The 20,039-nt window shown below is 44.7% G+C and overlaps 1 protein-coding gene across 1 annotated transcript; it reads left to right on the plus strand.

The window, feature by feature from the left end:
* The first annotated feature begins 4,382 nt into the window (after positions 1-4,382).
* LOC137535340 (zinc finger protein 182-like) lies at positions 4,383-17,975 on the plus strand. The gene is made up of 3 exons (XM_068257167.1): positions 4,383-4,450; positions 6,841-7,485; positions 13,812-17,975. The coding sequence occupies exons 2-3, from the start codon at positions 6,909-6,911 to the stop codon at positions 15,164-15,166; spliced, it is 1,932 nt and encodes a 643-aa protein (XP_068113268.1). The 5' UTR covers positions 4,383-4,450; positions 6,841-6,908; the 3' UTR covers positions 15,167-17,975.
* Positions 17,976-20,039: the final 2,064 nt, after the last annotated feature.

Consider the following 20,039-nt stretch of genomic DNA (forward strand, 5'->3'; position numbering starts at 1 on the left):
GCAAATTTGATGACTTTGATGGAGTCTGCAGATAAAGTACAGTTGTTGGTGTACATGGAGAATATTAACGGGTACAGTACACACCCTTGCAGAGCGCCTGTGTTGGTTCTCTCCTGGGAGGAGCAGTTGCCAATTTTAACTCGCTATGTTCTGTTGGAAAGGAAGTCCTTAACCCATGCGCGCAGGGTGGGATCGACTCCAAGCTGCCTGGCATGTCGAGCAGGATGACCGGACAGATTGTATTGAAGGTGGAGCTAACAGGAGAGTCAGGCTTTTCAAGGTGCTCCGTGATGTACGCCAGGCTGACATTTATGGCTTGGCTCTGTAGACAAATTGGTGTTGATCGAGGAGGGCGTTAGTGGAGCTGGGTTGTGATCCTGACATTAGCTAGCTATTAGAGTCATGATGCGTTTTGATGGAACTTTGCCTTCATCAGATAAAGTTGGAGTTGTGCAGAAATGCGTTGTGATGCTACTAGCAAGTGGAGGAATACACATGTGCCAGAAAAGGGGGATCCTCATTCTAATAGGGGCTTCCTTTCATTTTATATCTAGTAAGTGCAATCTTGCTTCTATGAATTCCATTACACTGCATTCCAAATTAGTATGCAAATTGTATATAAAGTGTCATAAAGATTTTGTTTTTCAATTAAACTCATGGATGGTATTGTGTCTCAGGGCTATTTTGATCATGGAAATCAATCTCGGACAACTCTGATAACTAGTTTTCCAGGTGAACCTGATTATAAGGAAAGACTTCTAAAAAAAGGTGTTTCACACTATTAAGCAGACCACCATTTTCAAGCAATATGAGAAAAAAAAGATCTCTCTGCTGCCAAAAACTGTGAAATAGTTGAATGCATTGGACAAGTTATTATTATTATTATCTTTTATTTATATAGCGCCAACATATTCCTCAGCTCTTTACAAAGCACAATAAGACGACACGGTGGAACATAGGTACAACCAAAGAAAACAAAATGTACAGCAGAGACTCAAGCAGCACAAATATTGCAACAAAAACAGTAAACATTAGGAGGATGACCCTGCCCTTACGAGCTTACAATCTAACGGGTAGTGGGGGACACACTAGTAAGGGGGTGGAGGGTGGATGAGGTAGTGAGCCTTTGCCTCTAAATACAGTGTGAACAGATAAGTAAATAAGGCTATAATGTTATAAGCTTGTCTGAAAAGCTGTGTTTTAAGAGTGCGTTTGAAGATGTCCAGGTTTGGAGCATGACGTACAGGCTGTGGAAGAGAGTTCCAGGGTATGAAAATCTTTGTCACGAAAACGTAAGCATGATCATCGTACTGTTAAAAGATGTGGCTGAGTCAGAGAACACACCGGTTTGTGCAAATAAAAGCAAATTAAGGAAGGGTTCTGCCAAACAAATACATCAGATTAAGAGAACAGCTGCTAAAATGCCATTTCAAAGCAGCAAACACATATTTAAAGCTGCTGGTGCCTCCTGAGTCCTACAAACATCCAAGTGCAGGTTTCTCCAGAGGATTTCAGTGCATAAACTTTCTATTCAACCACCCCTAACCCAAGCTCACAAGCAGAAACAGTTGCAGTGGGCCCAGAACTACAAGAAGTCTCATTTTCAAACAGTTTTGTTTACTGATAAGTGCCATGCAACTCTTCGTGGTCCTGATGGATGGTTGGTTAACCGCCTCCACATCCAAACAAGGCTGCAATGTTTTGGGCTGGAATCATGGTAAGAGGGTTGTTTGGCCCCTTAAGGGTCCCTGAAAGTAATAATAATAATCCGAACATTTTTAAAGTGCTTTTCTCCTGTCGGACTCAAAGCGCTCAAGAGCTGCAGCCACTGGGTGGTACTCTTGTCTTCCCGGCCTCTATACCTGGAGGTATCTATAGCCGGATAGGTGCAACTTGTCTTTTGTTCATGCAGGGGCTTGGCTGTAGGTGAAGAAGATTGTGACAGATTAGGGTATAGAGGCTGAAAGAAGATGAGAGATCTGACAGTTACTATATCAGGATTGGTCATACATTATCTGATGTGGCGTGGATCAAGGAAACTGAGGACTGGAAGGAGGCAAAGGAAAAAAAAAAGCACCAGAAGCCAATAGTGTAATATGTCTATACACCAAGATAAATATGTGCAAAACAATAATTCACTGGCGAATGTTAGGTTCCAGGAAATACAATCACTAATATGGCTTACCTAGGAAAACCCGCCTCCGCTCGGGCCTGCGAAGCTCCACTGAGGTCACACGCCTAGTAGATTGGGTAGTTCCTAGGGATAAGGGCTACTGAATGCTTACTAAGGAGAGCTATGGTAAGCTTACCTCTGCCGTGGTGAAGTACTGTAGCACATGGAGCCATCAAAAACTCCATTGAGATTTTTAAGCGTTTACTGCACAAATGGTTCTGATAACGAATTTCTTGGGTATCTCCCGCTTCATCAGTTCAATAAAAAAACAGCAACGAGTGCCTCTTAGCCGAAATGTAGTAGACCCGAGGTGCTCACAATTTTTTTGTCACGTTCCCACCATTTACCTAGACATACATAGCAAATCTGGTGACAATAACATGTTTTGGGGCTTTACAATGATCCAAAATCTGCTTCGCTATGACATTGCACTAATTTTTTCAAATGAGTTTTCCCCTTTAAAGGTCTTTTTGTGAAAAATAAAAACAATGTGCATGCTCTAAGGGTTAACCTTGATATGCATACCAAATTTGGTGTCGATATCATGTATGGGGGCAATCAACTGTGAAAACTGGTACCATAGACTTCAATGCAAATGAAAAAAATTAGACAAACTTTGGCTGTATTTTCGGTAAATTAACACTAAGCAAAAATTGGCCAAATTTGCTGCGAAAACGTGTTCAGAAATTTCAGCAGTTCATCCCCATCCCTACATTCCAGGACCTTCAAGTGCTTCTTCTTGAGCCCCTCCTTTGTTGTCTTGGCAAAGAGTTTTGGGGTCATTGCCATGCTGAAATGCCTATCCAAGACCCATTTCAATGCCCTGGCTGAGGGAAGGAAGTGTCCACCCAAAATGTAATGGTACATGGCCCTGTCCATTGTTCCTTTGAAGGTGTCCTGTCCTCTTAGCAGAAAAACATACCCAAAGCATAATGTGCATACTGACTACCTGGAAACCCCATGGAAATGTGACAGTACTTTGGTCAGGGAACGCTATACAGTCGCAATATGGCTGTATAAGGATCCCTGGCAACTTTACCTATTTTTTGGACCATTACATTTTTTTTGTTCAAAGTGTGGGAAATTTAAAAAAGTGATGTTGGGACCCCCCTCCTCATTAACCCCTTGTCCCCTATGCAGGCTGTGATAGCTTCACAGCCTGAGCTATGCCAGCCCGCATGGTCTATACTCTATGGTATGGGGGGAGGGGGGCGTGCTTTGGACGAGAGGGACTGCCAAGCCTCCCCCTCTACTCCAGAGCCCTTGTACGATCCATGGACAAGGGGCTCTTCCCCACCTCCGGTGCCCCAGGAGGTGGTGAAAGGTGACGACGCCCTGAAGGGGTTTCATGGTGGCATCTGGGAGTCCCCGTTAAGAAGGGGACCCCAGATGGCAGCCCCCTACCCAGGAGAAATGGGTATAGGGATACATAGTACCCTTTACCCATTTTCACAAAGAGTTAAATGAAATAAAAACACAATACAAAAGTTCTTTTATAGTCTCAATTAACAGTAAATACCTTCAAAAAAAGTTCCCACAACAATATCCTCCGAAAAGTCCAACGTCAATATCCACTGATACCTTGATTGAAGATCTCCTCCGGCCGCCGCCACATACGCCGCTCCCCCGCACAGCTCTCAGCTAAACTAAGTATAGCTGAGAGCCCTTTCCCTCCCAATGCTGCACCACTGGCTCCCACTGTCCTCCCTGCCCCCCACACCTATCACCCCTACCCGGTTTGGCACCTAAAGCACCCGGCTGTGCAGCATCACGATAAAATTCGGGAACATGTTCGCAAAACACAAAGCTTTGATGTTCGGCCATCACTATAATACAACAGGCCAAATGTGTGTATGGACTGCCATTTCTTTTTACAGACTCACAATTTACTTTTTGGCCACAAGATGCCAGCACTGAACATGTAGAACGGACGCTAAGACTAAAAGAGTGTATATGTGTTAATTTTAATGTTCTGTGCCGGTTTTACAAGTTTTATCTCGCTGATTCATAGATATTTATTTATTTAGTTAATGTTTTAACCAGCCTTATTCTTAGTGCAAGAACTACATATCCCATGAGTCTGTGGGCTAAGAGCAGCTGACAGCTGATACGCTTTAACCAATGAGGAGCAGGGCTTGTCAGATGACTCGCCCAGGCCAATTAGAATACGCAGACTAGTGATCAGCTGACTGCTCTCCTCCAATGACATGCTTCTAATTAGTTTCTATGCGAATCTCAGTTGGGGAGTATATGAAGTATGGATTATCACCAGATAAGGTAATTACTGTATATATACAGCCTGTGTACACTATTTCTCCTATCCTCTGATGAAACCTGGTCGGGAAGGAGAACAGACATTCGCTGAACTACAGTCTGGTGATTTTCTAAGCACTTTACTGGTTATTGTGCAATAGTGATGTGTTTTAAAGGAATATTTAAGTCAAATAAAAAAAATTTTGTTTAAAGTGCACCGGAGCTGAATGACTGTAACAGTTTTATACATGCCTGGGGCTTCCTCCAGCCCCAATGCGCACGGATCGCTCCCGCGCCGCCGTCCACAGCCTTCTCCGTCTTCTGTACCGGGTCCTGTTACTTCCTTCACTCGCAGCCAGTCTGCACAAGAGGAAGCGCACTCTTTTATGTATCTCTCCAGACACAGTGACCCAGATGCAATTCACTGTTTCTCCTGAGTTTTCTCCTGGGTGATCTATTCACACCTTGTCATGAAATGCCCTTTAAACCACCAGCGAGCAAGGAAATACTGAAAATAATTTTGATAGTACTTTTTCACCAACTTTTGTGTATTTTTTCAATTGTAAAATGCTGAAAAGTGGTTTTAAAGAGAAAATGAAACATTTCTACTAGGAGATAACTCAGGAGAAGAAGATAATTGCATATGGGCCAGTGTTTCTCTCCCTTTTGTCTCTTCCCCCTTCCCTTACATGTAGAGTTGTGCGGCACAGGTTGAGGGGCTGGAATGATTTGTCTGTCATCTGCCCACACACGAGCAGCTCGTTAGCAAGTGACAATTAAAGCATGCCAGCAAACTAGCCAAGTACACCTATAGGTAACTTTTCTTCAATAACATTACCATTATTAGGACTGTCTGCTCTGCTCAAAAGCCTCTGAGTTCTGTTTGTGATGTTCACATTTGGCTCTTATCACTGTTGAACTAGTTAGCCTTAGTTTTCTTACCTTAGAAAAAAAAATCTCAAGCTTGCCATACAAACATTGATTTCGATCACCCAAATGAGCCCCACCAGCCAGCCATCATGCCTCCCCCCCCCCTCCCAAAATTGAACCTGGAACCACCACTGCCCCTCCCATTCCATGTACAGCCCCTTCTTAAAGAGAATCTGTATTGTTAAAATCGCACAAAAGTAAACATACCAGTGCGTTAGGGGACATCTCCTATTACCCTCTGTCACAATATCACCGCTCCTCGCCGCATTAAAAGCAGTCAAAAACAGTTTTTAAAAGTTTGTTTATAAACAAACAAAATGGCCACCAAAACAGGAAGCAGGTTGATGTACAGTATGTCCACACATAGAAAATACATCCATACACAAGCAGGCTGTATACAGCCTTCCTTTTGAATCTCAACAGATCATTTGTGTTTTCCTTTCCCCCTGCAGCTCTCATGCACTGAAGTGTCAGGCTGCTCCTTTCTTCCTGCTAACAGCTCTGCCCTTGTCTGTAGATCCTCAGTATGTGAAAGCCCAGCCAGCTCAGAGGACGATTTATCCAGCTTGTAATAGATAAGAGAGCAGAGAGAAGCTGCCCTAATCTAAATAAGACAAAGGCAGTGTGCATAGAGGGGTCTGGAGGGGGGCGTGCATAGCAGAACCACAACACTAAAGAACTTGGCAGCCTTCCAGACACAGGGCGACAAGTCCAAAAGGGGAGAGATGAGCTGATTTATTACAGAGATGGTGATAGTAGAAAGTGCTGCAGTAAGCTCCAGCACATTAGAATAGTTTTTGGAACTTGTAGGATGATAAAAAACAGGATGCAATTTTTGTTACAGAGTCTCTTTAAATGTTTTTCATCCAAGTATTGTAGCCCCTCCCATTCCATGTGCAGCCCCCTCTTCCATGTTTATCATCCATGTACAGCAGCCCCTCACATTCCATGTGCAGCCCCCTCTTCCATGTGTATCATCCATGTACTGCAGCCCCCTCCCATTCCATGTTTCAGACCCCTCTTCCATGCCTTTCATCCATGTACTGTAGCCCCTCTCATTCCATGTGCAGCCCCCTCCTCTATGCCTTTTATCCGTGTACTGTAGCCCCTCTCTTTCATTAACAGCTCCTTTGGTCATCAGTTACGGGGGGAGGGGGGCACATTACATGGGGAGGGGGAGACTCGGAGGGCCTGGCAGGTGGAAGTGGCTGCACAGATTTCCAATATATGCCATGCCAGCATCTATTGGAAGTCTGCAATAGATCCCCCTCTGATCAGATTCAGTCAGAGAGATCTATCTGATGGTGATAATCTGTCCATGTATGGGCACCTTAATGAGTGGTGGTGGGGCCCTCAGAGCACACACGTACAGATGGAGTAAGTATTCAATGAAGTCAGAGTGAAGGGAAGGTGCAGGGAGGACATGGGGGGAGCACTGCTGTCTGTGGTCACATTTTAAGTTATCTCTCATTTTGTGTAATTAGGGTGGAGAACTGATACATGTGCTGTGATTAAAGAAGAAGATACATATGTGAGGTGTGATCAGCAGTCTATGGACAAGGATGACTTGATGAGGACAATTAAAGAGGAAGAAGAAGAGACGTATGTGAGGAGTGATCAGCAGTCTATGGAGGAGGGTGACATGATGGGGACAATTAAAGAGGAAGAAGAGACATATGTGAGGAGTGATCAGCAGTCTATGGAGAAGGGTGACATGATGAGGACAATTAAAGAGGAAGAAGAAGAGACGTATGTGAGGAGTGATCAGCAGTTTATGGAGGAGAATGACATAAGGACATATAAAGAGGAAGAAGAAGAGATGTATGTGAGGAGTGATCAGCAGTCTGTGAAGGAGGGTGACATGATGGGGACAAGTAAAAAGGAAGAAGAGACATTTGTGAGGAGTGATCAGCAGTCTAAGGAGAAGGGTGACATGATGAGGACAATTAAAGAGGAAGACAAGATATATGTAAGGAGTGACCAGCATTCTGGGGAGAAGGGTGATATGATGAGGACAATAAAAGAGGAAGAAGAAGAGACAAATGTGAGGAGTGATCAGCTGTCTATGGAGAAGGGTGACATGATGGGGACATCTAAAAAGGAAGTCATTATTACAGGGATGAGCATTGGTAAGTTATTGACATTAGAGATTGAAATTACATATTAACCACTTCCGGATACCGAGTGGTTTGGCTGATCTGTGCTGCGGGGGCTCTCCAGCCCGCAGCACAGATCAGAAATCAGGCAGGGCGATCAGACTTCCCCCCCCTTTTTCCCCACTAGGGGGATGTCCTGCTGGGGGGGTCTGATCGCCGCCGCGCTGCTGTGCCTAGCGGGGGGGGGGGCTCCTCAAAGCCCCCCTCCGCAGCACTAGTCCTCCCTCTGCCTCCTTCCATCCCTCTCCCGTCCCCTGTGTGCGGCGCAGGACGGAAAGCCGTCCTGCGCCAGATAGGATAGGCTTTAGCCTATCAGATGCCGGCGATCCCCGGCCAATCAGAGGCCAAGGATCGCCGATCTCCGTCACGGCGCTGCTGCGCAGCAGCGCCTTATGTATGTAAACAGCGGGGAAGATCTTCCCCGCCTGTTTACATTTACCCTGCGAGCCGCGATCGGAGGCTCGCAGGGTGTTCACGGAGACACCCTCCGTGAACTGACATGGAACGGCCGCTCATTCGAGCGGCCGTTTCCATGGAAACCGCTTCAGGATTCAGGGGCGTACTTATGCGTACGCAGAATCCTAAAGTGGTTAAGCTAAGACTAAAAAATACACTCACCTAAAGTATTATTAAGAACGCCATACTAATACAGTGCTTGACCCCTCTTCACCTTCAGAACTGCCTTAATTCTACGTGGCATTGATTCAACAAGGTGCTGAAAGCATTCTGTAGAAATGTTGGCCCATATTGATAGGATAGCATCTTGCGATTGATGGAGATTTGTGAGATGCACATCCAGGGCATGAAGCTCCCGTTCCATCACCTCCCAAAGATGCTCTATTGGGTTGTGATCTGGTGACTGTGTGGGCCATTTTAGTACAGTGAACTCATTGTCATGTTCAAGAAACCAATTTGAAATGATTCGAGCTTTGTGACATGGTGCATTATCCTGCTGGAAGTAGGCCATTAGAGGATGGGTAAATGGTGGTCATAAAGGGATGGACATGGTCAGAAGCAATGCTCAGGTAGCCCATGGCATTTAAACGATGCCCAATTGGCACTAAGGGGCCTAAAGTGTGCCAAGAAAACATCCCCCACACCATTACACCACCACCACCAGCCTGCACAGTGGTAACAAGGCATGATGGATCCATGTTCTCATTCTGTTTACAACAAATTCTGACTCTATCGAGACTCATCAGACCAGGCAACATTTTTCCAGTCTTCAACTGTCCACTTTTGGGGAGCTCGTGCAAAGTGTAGCCTCTTTTTCTTATTTGTAGTGAAGATGAGTGGTACCTGGTGGGGTCTTCTGCTGTTGTAGCCCATCCACCTCAATGTTGTGCGTGTTGTGGCTTCACAAATGTTTTGCTGCATACCTCGGTTGTAACGAGTTGTTATTTCAGTCAACCTTGCTCTTCTATCAGCTTGAATCAGTCGACCCATTCTCCTCTGACCTCTATCATCAACAAGGCATTTTCGCCCACAGGACTGCCTCATACTGGATGTTTTTCCATTTTCACACCATTTTTTGTAAATTCTAGAAATGGTTGTGTGTGAACATCCCAGTAACTGAGCAGATTGTGAAATACTCAGACCGGCCCGTCTGGCACCAACAACCATGCCACGCTCAAAATTACTTAAATCACCTTTCTTCCCCATTCTGACATTGTTTGGAGTTCAGGAGATTGTCTTGACCAGGACCACACCCCTAAATGCATTGAAGCAACAGCCATGTGAATGGTGGATTAGATAATTGCATTCATGGGAAATTGAACATGTGTCTCTAATAGTCCTTTAGGTGAGTGCACGTCCCTTCTGGGCACAGTTTAGATCACATGAAGTCAGTATGTGGGGGAGGGGCTGTAAGAATGTACATGATGTTTGGGGGAAGGGAGACTGAAGTGAAAAGTAGCTAAAAACTTCCTCTACCAAAACAACAATGCCAAGTGCAATTATACTTTCCTAAACTGAATGTATTTGCAAGTACTGTATTCAGATTCACTGTAGCAAGAAGTTAACCCCATACTGCATGAATTTGAGGCGGAGAGTGAGTCCCATGTATCTGAATAGCTGACATATGAATGACCCACCATTACAAATGCTGCACCCAGCGCACAGATTGAAATGTCCAGGGTGAATATGACTGGAAAGTGGGGAAAATTCCCAGAGTGTTGTGGTATTCGGTCAGAGGTGAGATGGGGCACTAGTAGTATGGGGGAAGGGGGTCAGTGTTGGCAAGACAGAAGAAATCATACAGGGGAAAGGGGGATCAAGGAGGTGCAGAGGGGGACACTGCAAGTGCAGAGGAGGGACAGAGGTAGCATAGAAGGGGGACACTGCAGGTGCAGAGGAGGCACAGGAGCATAGAGGGGGTCACTGCTGGGACAGAGGAGGCACAGGGGGACAGAGGTGGCATAGAGGGGGGCACTACAGGGACAGAGGAGGCACAGGGGGACATAGGTGGCATAGAGGGGGGCACTACAGGGACAGAGGAGGCACAGGGGGACATAGGTGGCATAGATACGGACACTGGAGGCACATGGAGATACTGCAGGTGCAGAAGAGGCACAGAGGGATAGAGGTGGTGGGGGGGAGGGGGTTGGGTGGTAGGGAAGTGAGGGCACAGGGTGGATCAGTGTAAAGACTTACATATAGATTCTGGTTGAGTACAAACCTGCAGTCCTGGGGCAATTGGTGTGATTTGGGGCATCTTTGCCTGATCAAAGTGTGGCTCTCATCAACAGCAAAACAAATGTGAGCAGTAATATGGAAGCCATGTGTATACTGGCTGCACAGCTACTATAATAATGCATTACGGTGAGGTGCGAAAGTTTTCACAACCTTGTTAATCGTCATGATTTTCCTGTATAAATTGTTGGTTGTTAAGATGAAAATGTCAGTTAAATACAGTATATCATATAGGAGACACACACAGTGCTATTTGAGAAGTGAAATTAAGTTTATTGGATTTACAGAGAGTGTGCAATCATTGTTTAAACAAAATTAGGCAGGTGCATATATTTGGGAATTAAAAAAAAAAAAAAAAGAAATCAATATTTAGTAGATCCTCCTTTTGCAGAAATTACAGCCTCTAAACGTTTCCTGTAGGTTGCCATGAGAGTCTGGATTCTGGTTGAAGGTACTTTGGACCATTCCTCTTTACAAAACATCTGTAGTTCATTCAGGTTTGATGGCTTCTGAGCATGGACAGCTCTCTTTAACTCACACCACAGATTTTCAATTATATTCAGGTCTGAGAACTAAGATAGCCATTCCAGACTGTTGTACTTGTTCCTCTGCATGAATGCCTTAGGCTTAGTGGATTTTGAGAAGTATTTAGGGTTGTTGTCTTGTGAAAAAAAAGATCCAGCCCCAGCGCAGCTTCAGCTTTGTCACTGATTTCTGGACATTGGTCTCAAGAATCTGCTGATACTGAGTGGAATCCATGCATCCCTCAACTTTGACAAGATTCCCAGTCCCTGCACTGGCCACACAGCCCCACAGCATGATGGAACCACCAGCATATTTTACTGTAGGTAGCAGGTGTTTTTCTTGGAATGATGTGTTCTTTTTCTTCAATTCATAACGCCCCTTGTTATGCCTAAATAGCTCAATTTTAGTCCACAGCGCCTTATTCCAAAATGAACCTGGCTTGTCCAAAGGTGCTTTAGCATACCTAATGCGGCTCTGTTTGTGCTGTGGGCGGAGAAAAGGCTTCCTCTGCATCACTCTCGAATACAGCATCTCCTTGTGTAAAGTGCGCTGAATGGTTGAACGATGTACAGTGACTCCATCTGCAGCAAGATGATGTTGTAGGTCTTTGGTGCTAGTCTGTGGGTTGACTCTTGACTGTGCTCACCATTTGTCACTTCTGTTTATCTGAGATTTTTCTTGGTCTGCCACTTCGAGCTTTAACTTGAACTGAGCCTGTGGTCTTCCATTTCCTCGATTATGTTCCTAAATGTGGAAACAGACAGCTGAAATCTGAGACAGCTTTCTGTATCCTTCCCTAAACCCTGATGGTGTACAATCTTTGTCTTCAGGTCATTTGAGAGTTGTTTTGAGACCCCCATGTTGCTACTCTTCAGAGAAAATTAAAAGAGCAGGAAAACTTATATGGGAGGTCACTGAGCTTACCAAGCCAATTTGCGTTCCAATAATTAGTTCTAAAGGTTTTGTAATTATAAAATAACAGTGCCCACATTTATGCACCTGCCTAATTTTGTTTAAACAATTATTGCACACTTTCTGTAAATCCAATAAACTTAATTTCACTTCTAAAATATAACTATGTGTGTCTCCTATATGATATATTTAACTGACATTTTTTATCGTAACAACCAACAATTTAGACAGGAAAATCATAATTAATAAGGTTACCCAAACTTTCGCACCCCACTGTATTTCAGGACAGTCAGTAAACATGCAAATAATTCCCTCCTTTCTCTGACAATCCAGACACTCATCCAGAAACACTGAGGTGTAAAACATCAGCAGCTTATTCATGTTATAGAATCCTATAGAACAGCTGGGAGGAATTTCTTGTGTTTGGCTTTGTTGGTGTCGGCCAGATGCCCAACAGAGACTCTGACCAGGAGGGAGTGACACCCTCATAGCTGCAATAACCAGCAGTGTGTACAGATCACTGCACAAATCACTAGAGCTGCCCAACAGAGACTCTGACCAGTAGGGAGTGACACCCTCATAGCAGTAATAACCAGCAGTGAGTACAGATCGCTGCACAAATCACTAGAGCTGCCCAACAGAGACTGACCAGGAGGGAGTGACGCCCTCATAGCTGAAAAAGGCTTGTTTCCAGAAGCAGTTCAACTGTGTACTCAGCAAGCAGTTGCCAGGCAGCAGTGAGCAGTTACCAGGCAGCAGCGAGCAGTTGTGAGACTTTGAAAGGCATTTCACTACCCATCAACTCCCTGTGGAAAAGGGCCCTTAGTGTCCCAACACATTGTCAGTTTAATAAAATTCCCTGGAAACCCCTATCAGCTGGGTTCCGGTGTATAGATCTGCCCCCTTGTAGAAAATGGCCCTGGACTTCTCTATATCAGCTATAGAAAAGGTAGAGGCTTTTTCTGCATGGTGGCAGGGCTACTCACTGGAACCCAGCAGATATGGGGCTCCAGTGAATCTTATTATACAGACAACATGCTGGGGCATCCACATTGGCAATGACAGGCTGAGATGGCTGACAGGGTAGAGTGTCAGCTTCCTGGCCAGGAGCTTTTTGTTCCCAAAAGCAGATGTCATCTTGGTATAGCTTTAAAATTTCTAAGCTTTGGCAGTAATGAGATGGCTTTTATGTTACATACTTTCAATCAATAAGATAGTAATATGCAAATTAGAGAAGTTGGAGTTGGTAGAATTCTAAACTGAGGAGTCGGAGTTGGAAGGTATTTGGACCGACTCCACAGCCCTGGAATTTTGGCCATGTTTGGAAGCTGCTATTTGAAGGAGTGGCATATAATTAGTATTATAGAGATCAGATGTGTATTTGGTAAGTAGGTAAGGCATGCTTTGGCCCAAGGAAATCTTGTGATATCTTTGGAGTAGCAGCAGCGTCTAGTGTCACAATATATTTATTTGCACAATTGGGCACAAGAGAGAGATAAATGTACATTACAGGGTGCATATGAGTGGGAGGAGGACACAATTGTAATAAGAATGTGTAAGTACCACCACATTGCTCTACACACATAACACAAATTTCTTGCTATAAGTACATATACAATACAGACCAACATTTTGAACACACCTCATTCAAAGAGTTTTCTGTAAGTGTTTTTAATCATTGTGTGTATTGGTTTAATAAATGACTAGTAGACCTAAGCCCATTTAAAAACGGGCTCTAGGTCTGTGTCGGAACCCTCCCCCCCCCCCCCCTCCCCTGTGAACGCCGCCACCACCGCACAGTCAGGTCGCATGCGTGCACACTCCCGCCGCACGCGCGCACACACCCGCCAAACCGGCCAGCCCCTCCTGCTCCCTGTCCCAAGGCTGTCCATGTGGCACATGTGCAGTAGCACAAAGCACTGACACACACACACACACACACAGGGATGCAGAGACCCAGGGATTATTGTAGAGGATAACACTACAGGGCACTCCTCCATTTGTTTTTCTTTTAGGAAATGCATTTGATTGGTGGAATTTTGAGCTGCACACATATACATACATTTTGCATCAACTTGGAATTCTCAGCAGCTCACTGACCATCCCTAATGATAATTGTTCCTCCTCTCAGAATTCTCTCACAGGAAGTGATGATGTTTCTTTATTTGCAGGGCGGAGTCCTGGCATCAGGAACCTCTCAGAGACTCGTCTCTCTGTATCCACAGACTGTACAACGGATGATGATGTCATTAAACAAGAGTCTCCTGCAGATATTCTGGTTACCCCAAATATTCCACCACCTGACGGGTCCCATACCCAAAACAGGTCTCTCCCTGCTGGAGGGTCTTATTCCTGTTCTACATGTGGGAAATGTTTTATTTGGAAATCCGCTCTTGTCAGACATGAGAGATCTCACACTGGTGAGAAGCCGTATTCATGTGCTGAGTGTGGGAAATGTTTTGTACAGAAATCATGTCTTACCATACATGAGAGATCTCACACTGGTGAGAAGCCTTATTCATGTATTGAGTGTGGTAAATGTTTTGCTCATAAATCACAGCTTGTCATACATGAGAGATATCACACTGGTGAGAAGCCCTATTCATGTGCTGAGTGCGGAAAATGTTTTGGGTGTAAATCACATCTTGTCCGTCATGAGAGATCTCACACTGGTGAGAAGCCCTATTCATGTACCGAGTGTGGGAAATGTTTTGGAGACAAAAAAACCCTTGTCATACATGAGAGATCTCACACTGGTGAGAAGCCCTATTCATGTGCTGAGTGTGGGAAATGTTTTGGAGACAAAAGAAACCTTGTTATACATGAGATATCTCACATTGGTGAGAAGCCCTATTCATGCTCTGAGTGTGGGAAATGTTTTGGGGATAAAAAAACACTTGTCATACATAAGAGATCACACATTGGTGAGAAGCCCTATTCCTGTACTGAGTGTGGGAAATGTTTTGTTTGGAAATCCCGTCTTGCCATACATGAGAGATCTCACACTGGTGAGAAGCCTTATTCATGTGCTGAGTGTGGGAAATGTTTTGTTCATAAATCACTGCTTGTCAGACATGAGAGATCTCACACTGGTGAGAAGCCTTATTCATGTGCTGAGTGTGGGAAATGTTTTGGAGACAAAAGAAACCTTGTTATACATGAGAGATCTCACACTGGTGAGAAGCCCTATTCATGCTCTGAGTGTGGGAAATGTTTTGGAGATAAAAAAACACTTGTAATACATAAGAGATCTCACACTGGTGAGAAGCCCTATTCATGTGTTGAGTGTGGGAAATGTTTTGGACAGCAAACAGATCTTATCCGGCATGAGAGATCTCACACTGGTGAGAAGCCCTATTTATGTACTGAGTGTGGGAAATGTTTTGGAGATAAAAAAACCCTTGTCATACATACGAGATCTCACACTGGTGAGAAGCCCTATTCATGTGCTGAGTGTAGGAAATGTTTTGGGCGTAAATCACTGCTTGTCAAACACAAAATACGTCACACCAGTGAGAAACCTTAGTCCTCTGCTAAGTGTGGGAAATCTTTTACAAAGAAGATTGGCCTTGTCAAACATGAGAGAACTCACACTAGTGAGAAGCCATACTCAGGTTTTGTGCGTGGGAAATGTTTTATGCAGAAATCACTGCTTATCACTCATTAGAGCTCTCACACTGATAAAAAGCCCTATTCTTGTAATCATTGTTGGAAATGTTTTGGACAGAAAGCAGACCTTACCAGACATGAGAGAACTCTCACTGGTGACAAGCCCTATTCATGTACTGAGTGTGGGAAATGCTTTGAACAATTAAGTAAGTCTTGTGAGCCATGAGAAATCCCACACTGGCACAATTCAGAGTCAGAATTGGATCCTTTAAGGCTCATTCACACTATAAGAGCTTTTCTGAGCGTTTGTGATTTTAAAAGCTCCTGCTAATGTTATCCTATGTGTGTGTTCTCACTGGAGCTGTGCGATTTTGTAAAAATCCCCCATAGCATTGCAATAGCAAGAGTTTTTCAAATCACTTGCGCTTAAAAAGCTGTTGCAGTGTGAATCAGCTCTTAAAGTGAACCCAAATTAAAAATACAAGATTTCAGAAATAAAATATATTTTCTAAATTATAATAATAAATAGCAGCCTTTTTTCAGCTGCATGATGACAAATATAAAATGTTTTATATTTATTGGAGGAACCCCTCCCTTCCTTTCATATTGCTTCAATTGCTCCGTCCAACTGCCAAAATAGTGAGTAGTGAACAGGGAGGCTGGCCAGCATCTTTGTATGAATAATTTTCAGAAAATGTCTTTATAAAGAATAAAGGCCATGCTGAGAATCCCCCATGGAGAGATGGTTTAGCCCAAAACCTAATGTCAGATTTTTACTACCTACTGTAAGTGACAGCAACATAGGAGATAAGTCATAGCCTAGCGCTAGCTACATGATTCCCCCCTCCCTTCCGAATCCCTCCCACCCTTCCGATCGCCGCCGGTGATCAAACCCATCAGGAAATCCCGTTCTGAACGGGATTTCCTATAGGGCTTCCCCGTCGCCATGGCGACGAACGGAATGACGTCATCGACGTCGTGATGTCAGAAGGAGTCCCGATCCACCCCATAGCACAAGTAGTCTGCGGGTGGGGCGGGGCCCTCTTTCGCAGCGGGTAGCAGTGCATTGGCGGCGAGCGGCGGCGATCGCGTAAGGCATGCAGCTAGCGAAGTGCTAGCTGCTTGTATAAAAAAAATGTTGAAAATCGTCCCACCAGCACCTGAGCAGTCCACCGCGGCGGTAATGGACGAGCTGAGCTCGTCATTACCGCCAAGGTGGTTAAGGGCTTGTTCGCACTGGAGGCGCTTTTGAGAAAATGTAGGCGCCAGTGATTTTTCAAAATCGCCCAGAAATCACTTACACCATGCTAACTTATGCGCTAGTTCAGATTGGGGCAAGCCATCCGTTTCCTTCAGAGAAGTGCTGCATGGGCCATTTTTGGGGAGATTTGCTACAATAGAAGGTATAGGAAAAACACAAACCACTTACAAAATCGTTTTGTACAGCGATTGCGTTCGTGTTTTTAGAATAAATACATTGTATTTATTCTTTTCAGGATCAAAGAGTTGACTTCCTCACTGACATCAGGAAGTGGAAAAACGGAATCGCTCTGCAAAACGCCTACAAAAACGCTTAACAAAAAAAGCCAATGCACAGCAATCGCCGGGAAGGGGAAAAAAAAGTTACAAAACGCCCAACGCAAAAGCTTACACGAGCGGAACGCAAGGAGGCCTAAACCAATGAAAACCTAGAGCGCTCCACAGGGCTATGCTGCACACCTACAGTCTCCATCACACACACTCAGACAGGTGCCGGTACACACAATGGCCGGCCTCTTCATAGGGGGGGAAGACACAGAAATGCAGCTGTAGCAGATGCCTTAACCATAGCTGAAACCTCCACGGTAGAGTCAGACTCATGTGACCTCTGAAGGGCAGGATGTGGGACCATTACCACCAAGGTGTAAGGCGCGAGGATTTCACTGCTCTATGCTTTCTCCCAGGTGCAAGTTGTGCCAATCTTTGCTGGCAGCAAGCGCTGAAGCACTGAGGTGTCACCGGGTAGATTGGCATGCACGCTAAGCCTGGGAGGGGCTAGGCTTGGCTGGTGGAGCGCTCATCAGTGACAGGGTAAGTCCCCGCCCACCTATGCACTGCGCCCGCAGGGTTCGTGGCTGGTCATTGGTGCATATGTTTTTACTTTTCATTGGTTTTAGTAGTGTTTTGGTGCTTTTTTTTTTTGTGTTGAATAAAGGTTGACACTCAATTTTCCCTTATCCTACCAAGTCTTGCCCTCCGAATTAGGGAAAAAAATGGCCTAAATGTACCTTCTTTGCTGTAAATCGCAGCTTTTATAATCACCAGGATATGTGGCAACTAAGAGGGCGGGACTACGGACAGAAGGAGGAAATACAGAGACTCAGTCAGGATAATAACGTTTATTTAAAGGTATAATTGCTCGGCCTCCCAAAGCACTGCAAAGTTGCTTTGATAATTGATTTATGCAGCTCTTATACTGTATACTTTGCATTGAGTGCAAATGTGCTCAAAATGCTCTACATGTCCTGCGATTGCGCTTACCCCTAATCGCCATCACACAAATGGGTTTCTCCCCTCATATTCACTTTAATGCCTGCTGAAATGAGAGTGACATTGCTGCATAGTAACTCACATCCCTCTTTTCTTTTCCTTTGTGTTTATACATTCCATTGCCAGTACTTATCTCTATATCATTATATACTTTATATTTGCTTTCAAGCTATACTTTGAACAGCACATGTACAAATTGCCCGTCTATTCTACTTTTTGTACAATAAACTTTTTTCTTGGTTAAAAGGTACAAGCAATATTCATGATGTCAGTGTGGTAAACATACATTAACCACCACTTGTCACATATCACAGACCTGTTCATGGAGGACACAATGGGGGTTCTGAATAAATCAGGAACACCCCAGTTCTCTAATGGGCTGCAGGGAATGACTATGACTGAGTCCCCGGAACCTCTGGAAGCTCTGCATTTCAGGCAGGTGGGACTTTACCTGCTGTGAGCTGCAGATGTGGGGATATTAGAAGCTCTCATTCATCCAGACTGACCTGAGGAAAGGAGATTTCCCTCTCTCTGAGCTGAATGCACAAAGTCAAAGATAAAAAGAGAGGGATTTATCTTCCAGAACACACACCCTGCTGGTAAAAGGGCCTTTCAATAATAATAATAGTTCCAACACAAGCTGCATAATGTCACATATGAAGTCATTGAACTTGATTTACTAAGACAAATAGCATGCCTTATCAGAGTTAATGTTAACACGTCTTATCAGAGTAGCATAGCGAGCGCTACATACAAACTTATGCCTGCTAATTGGCAATGAGAGCTCCACTCGTCCTGCCCTGAGCCCCTGCGGGTCCAATCACTTTAAAGGACATTATCCCCGCACTTTGATTGGCCCACTAGGCTGCCTGTCACTTGACTGGAAACTTGACAGGTTGCCTATTGGGCCAATCAAAGTCTGTCTAATACTGCTGTGCAAAAACAGGGATCATTCGTTACATTTACTGCAGTAACCAAGTAAGCTAACCAACCATTCATCAAAGTGTCCCCTTATCTGGTGACACCTCTATCTGGTAAAATGCCTCTGTACCTGTGCCATGTGCCATGCTCAGACCGGACCACTAATGTCAGAGCATGACATGAGGCTGGTGTGGATCTGCAAGCTCCAGGCACAGTACATAGGCATGCTGCCAGCTAGTGTAGGATTGTAGAGGTAAGGTATCACGCTGGAGAGCCATTGGTTAGCTTACCGAGTTACTGCAATATCTAACTAGAAATGTCTTTGTAAAAGAAAAATTAACATCAGCAAGTCAAATAAACCAATGACTGCTTCTAAGTGCAGACAATGTCCCAAACGTCCAGCAAATAATGCATTGTATTTTTCAGCATACAAGACACACTATTTCTCCACCAAAAATGGGGAGAACAAGTCACTGCATTATTATAGCCAAATACAGGGAGCTCCCGACTTCTGAACACCTGTGGATATGAACCGCCGACCTGCTGGGATGTTGGGGACTACCTGTACCTACCTATGTCCTCCTCCTCTCTCCTCTGTTCTCCTGCACTCCCCATGCATAAATAGAAATCAGCAGCAGCCCGGCTCTCATCTAATCCAGCAGAGACCTCTCCTCCTTCACTGCGCCTCTAGTGCTGGCTTCTGCTGATGATGCAATCAGCAGAAGCCGGCACTAGGGGAGCCATGAGGGAGAGGTCTCTGATCGCTGCTGAATTAGATGAAAGCCATGCTGCTGCTGATTTCTATTTATTTATGTGGAGCTCAGATGGACATGGGGAGCAGAGGAGACACACGTGGGGACAGAAGGCGGAGTGCATAAGGACCTGGGGTTTGGAGAAAACACACAGGGAGACAGAATGGGGAGAGCAGGAGGACATGGAGAGCAGAGGAGACACATGGGGGAACAAAGGAGGACACGGTCAGAAGGGGACACAGGAGCACACATGAGGTACAAGTGAGCACAATAATTGGGAAAAAAACATCTACAAGATGCTCCTTGACCATAGATGCACCAGGTTTTGTTTCCTCTGCTTTTTGCTCTCTAAACGTATGTGCGTCTTATAGTCCGGAGCGTCTTCTATGCCAAAAAATACAGTAATATATGTCAGCGCAGGTCAAATAAACAATAATCTCTGAACACAAGAACCACTTTGTTCTCTCGATCCAAAAAGGTGACTGTTCACCAGTAGCAGGCAAAATGAAGGCTTACCAGCTTGCAACAATCCACGTTATAAGGCTGCAAAGAAGGCAGATGCAAATGAAATCCCCAGGTTCCTACTTC

This window comes from Hyperolius riggenbachi, chromosome 10, assembly GCF_040937935.1.
Source record: "Hyperolius riggenbachi isolate aHypRig1 chromosome 10, aHypRig1.pri, whole genome shotgun sequence".
In the NCBI taxonomy this organism is placed as follows: Eukaryota; Metazoa; Chordata; class Amphibia; order Anura; family Hyperoliidae; genus Hyperolius; species Hyperolius riggenbachi.

What these genes read in the sequence shown, in the direction of transcription:
- LOC137535340 (XM_068257167.1), top strand. Translation starts at nt 6,909, where the DNA reads ATGGACAAGGATGACTTGATGAGGACAATTAAAGAGGAAGAAGAAGAG. An exon ending in TATTACAGGGATGAGCATTG is followed by an intron (nt 7,486 to 13,811) that starts GTAAGTTATTGA and finishes CTTTATTTGCAG; the next exon opens with GGCGGAGTCCTGGCATCAGG.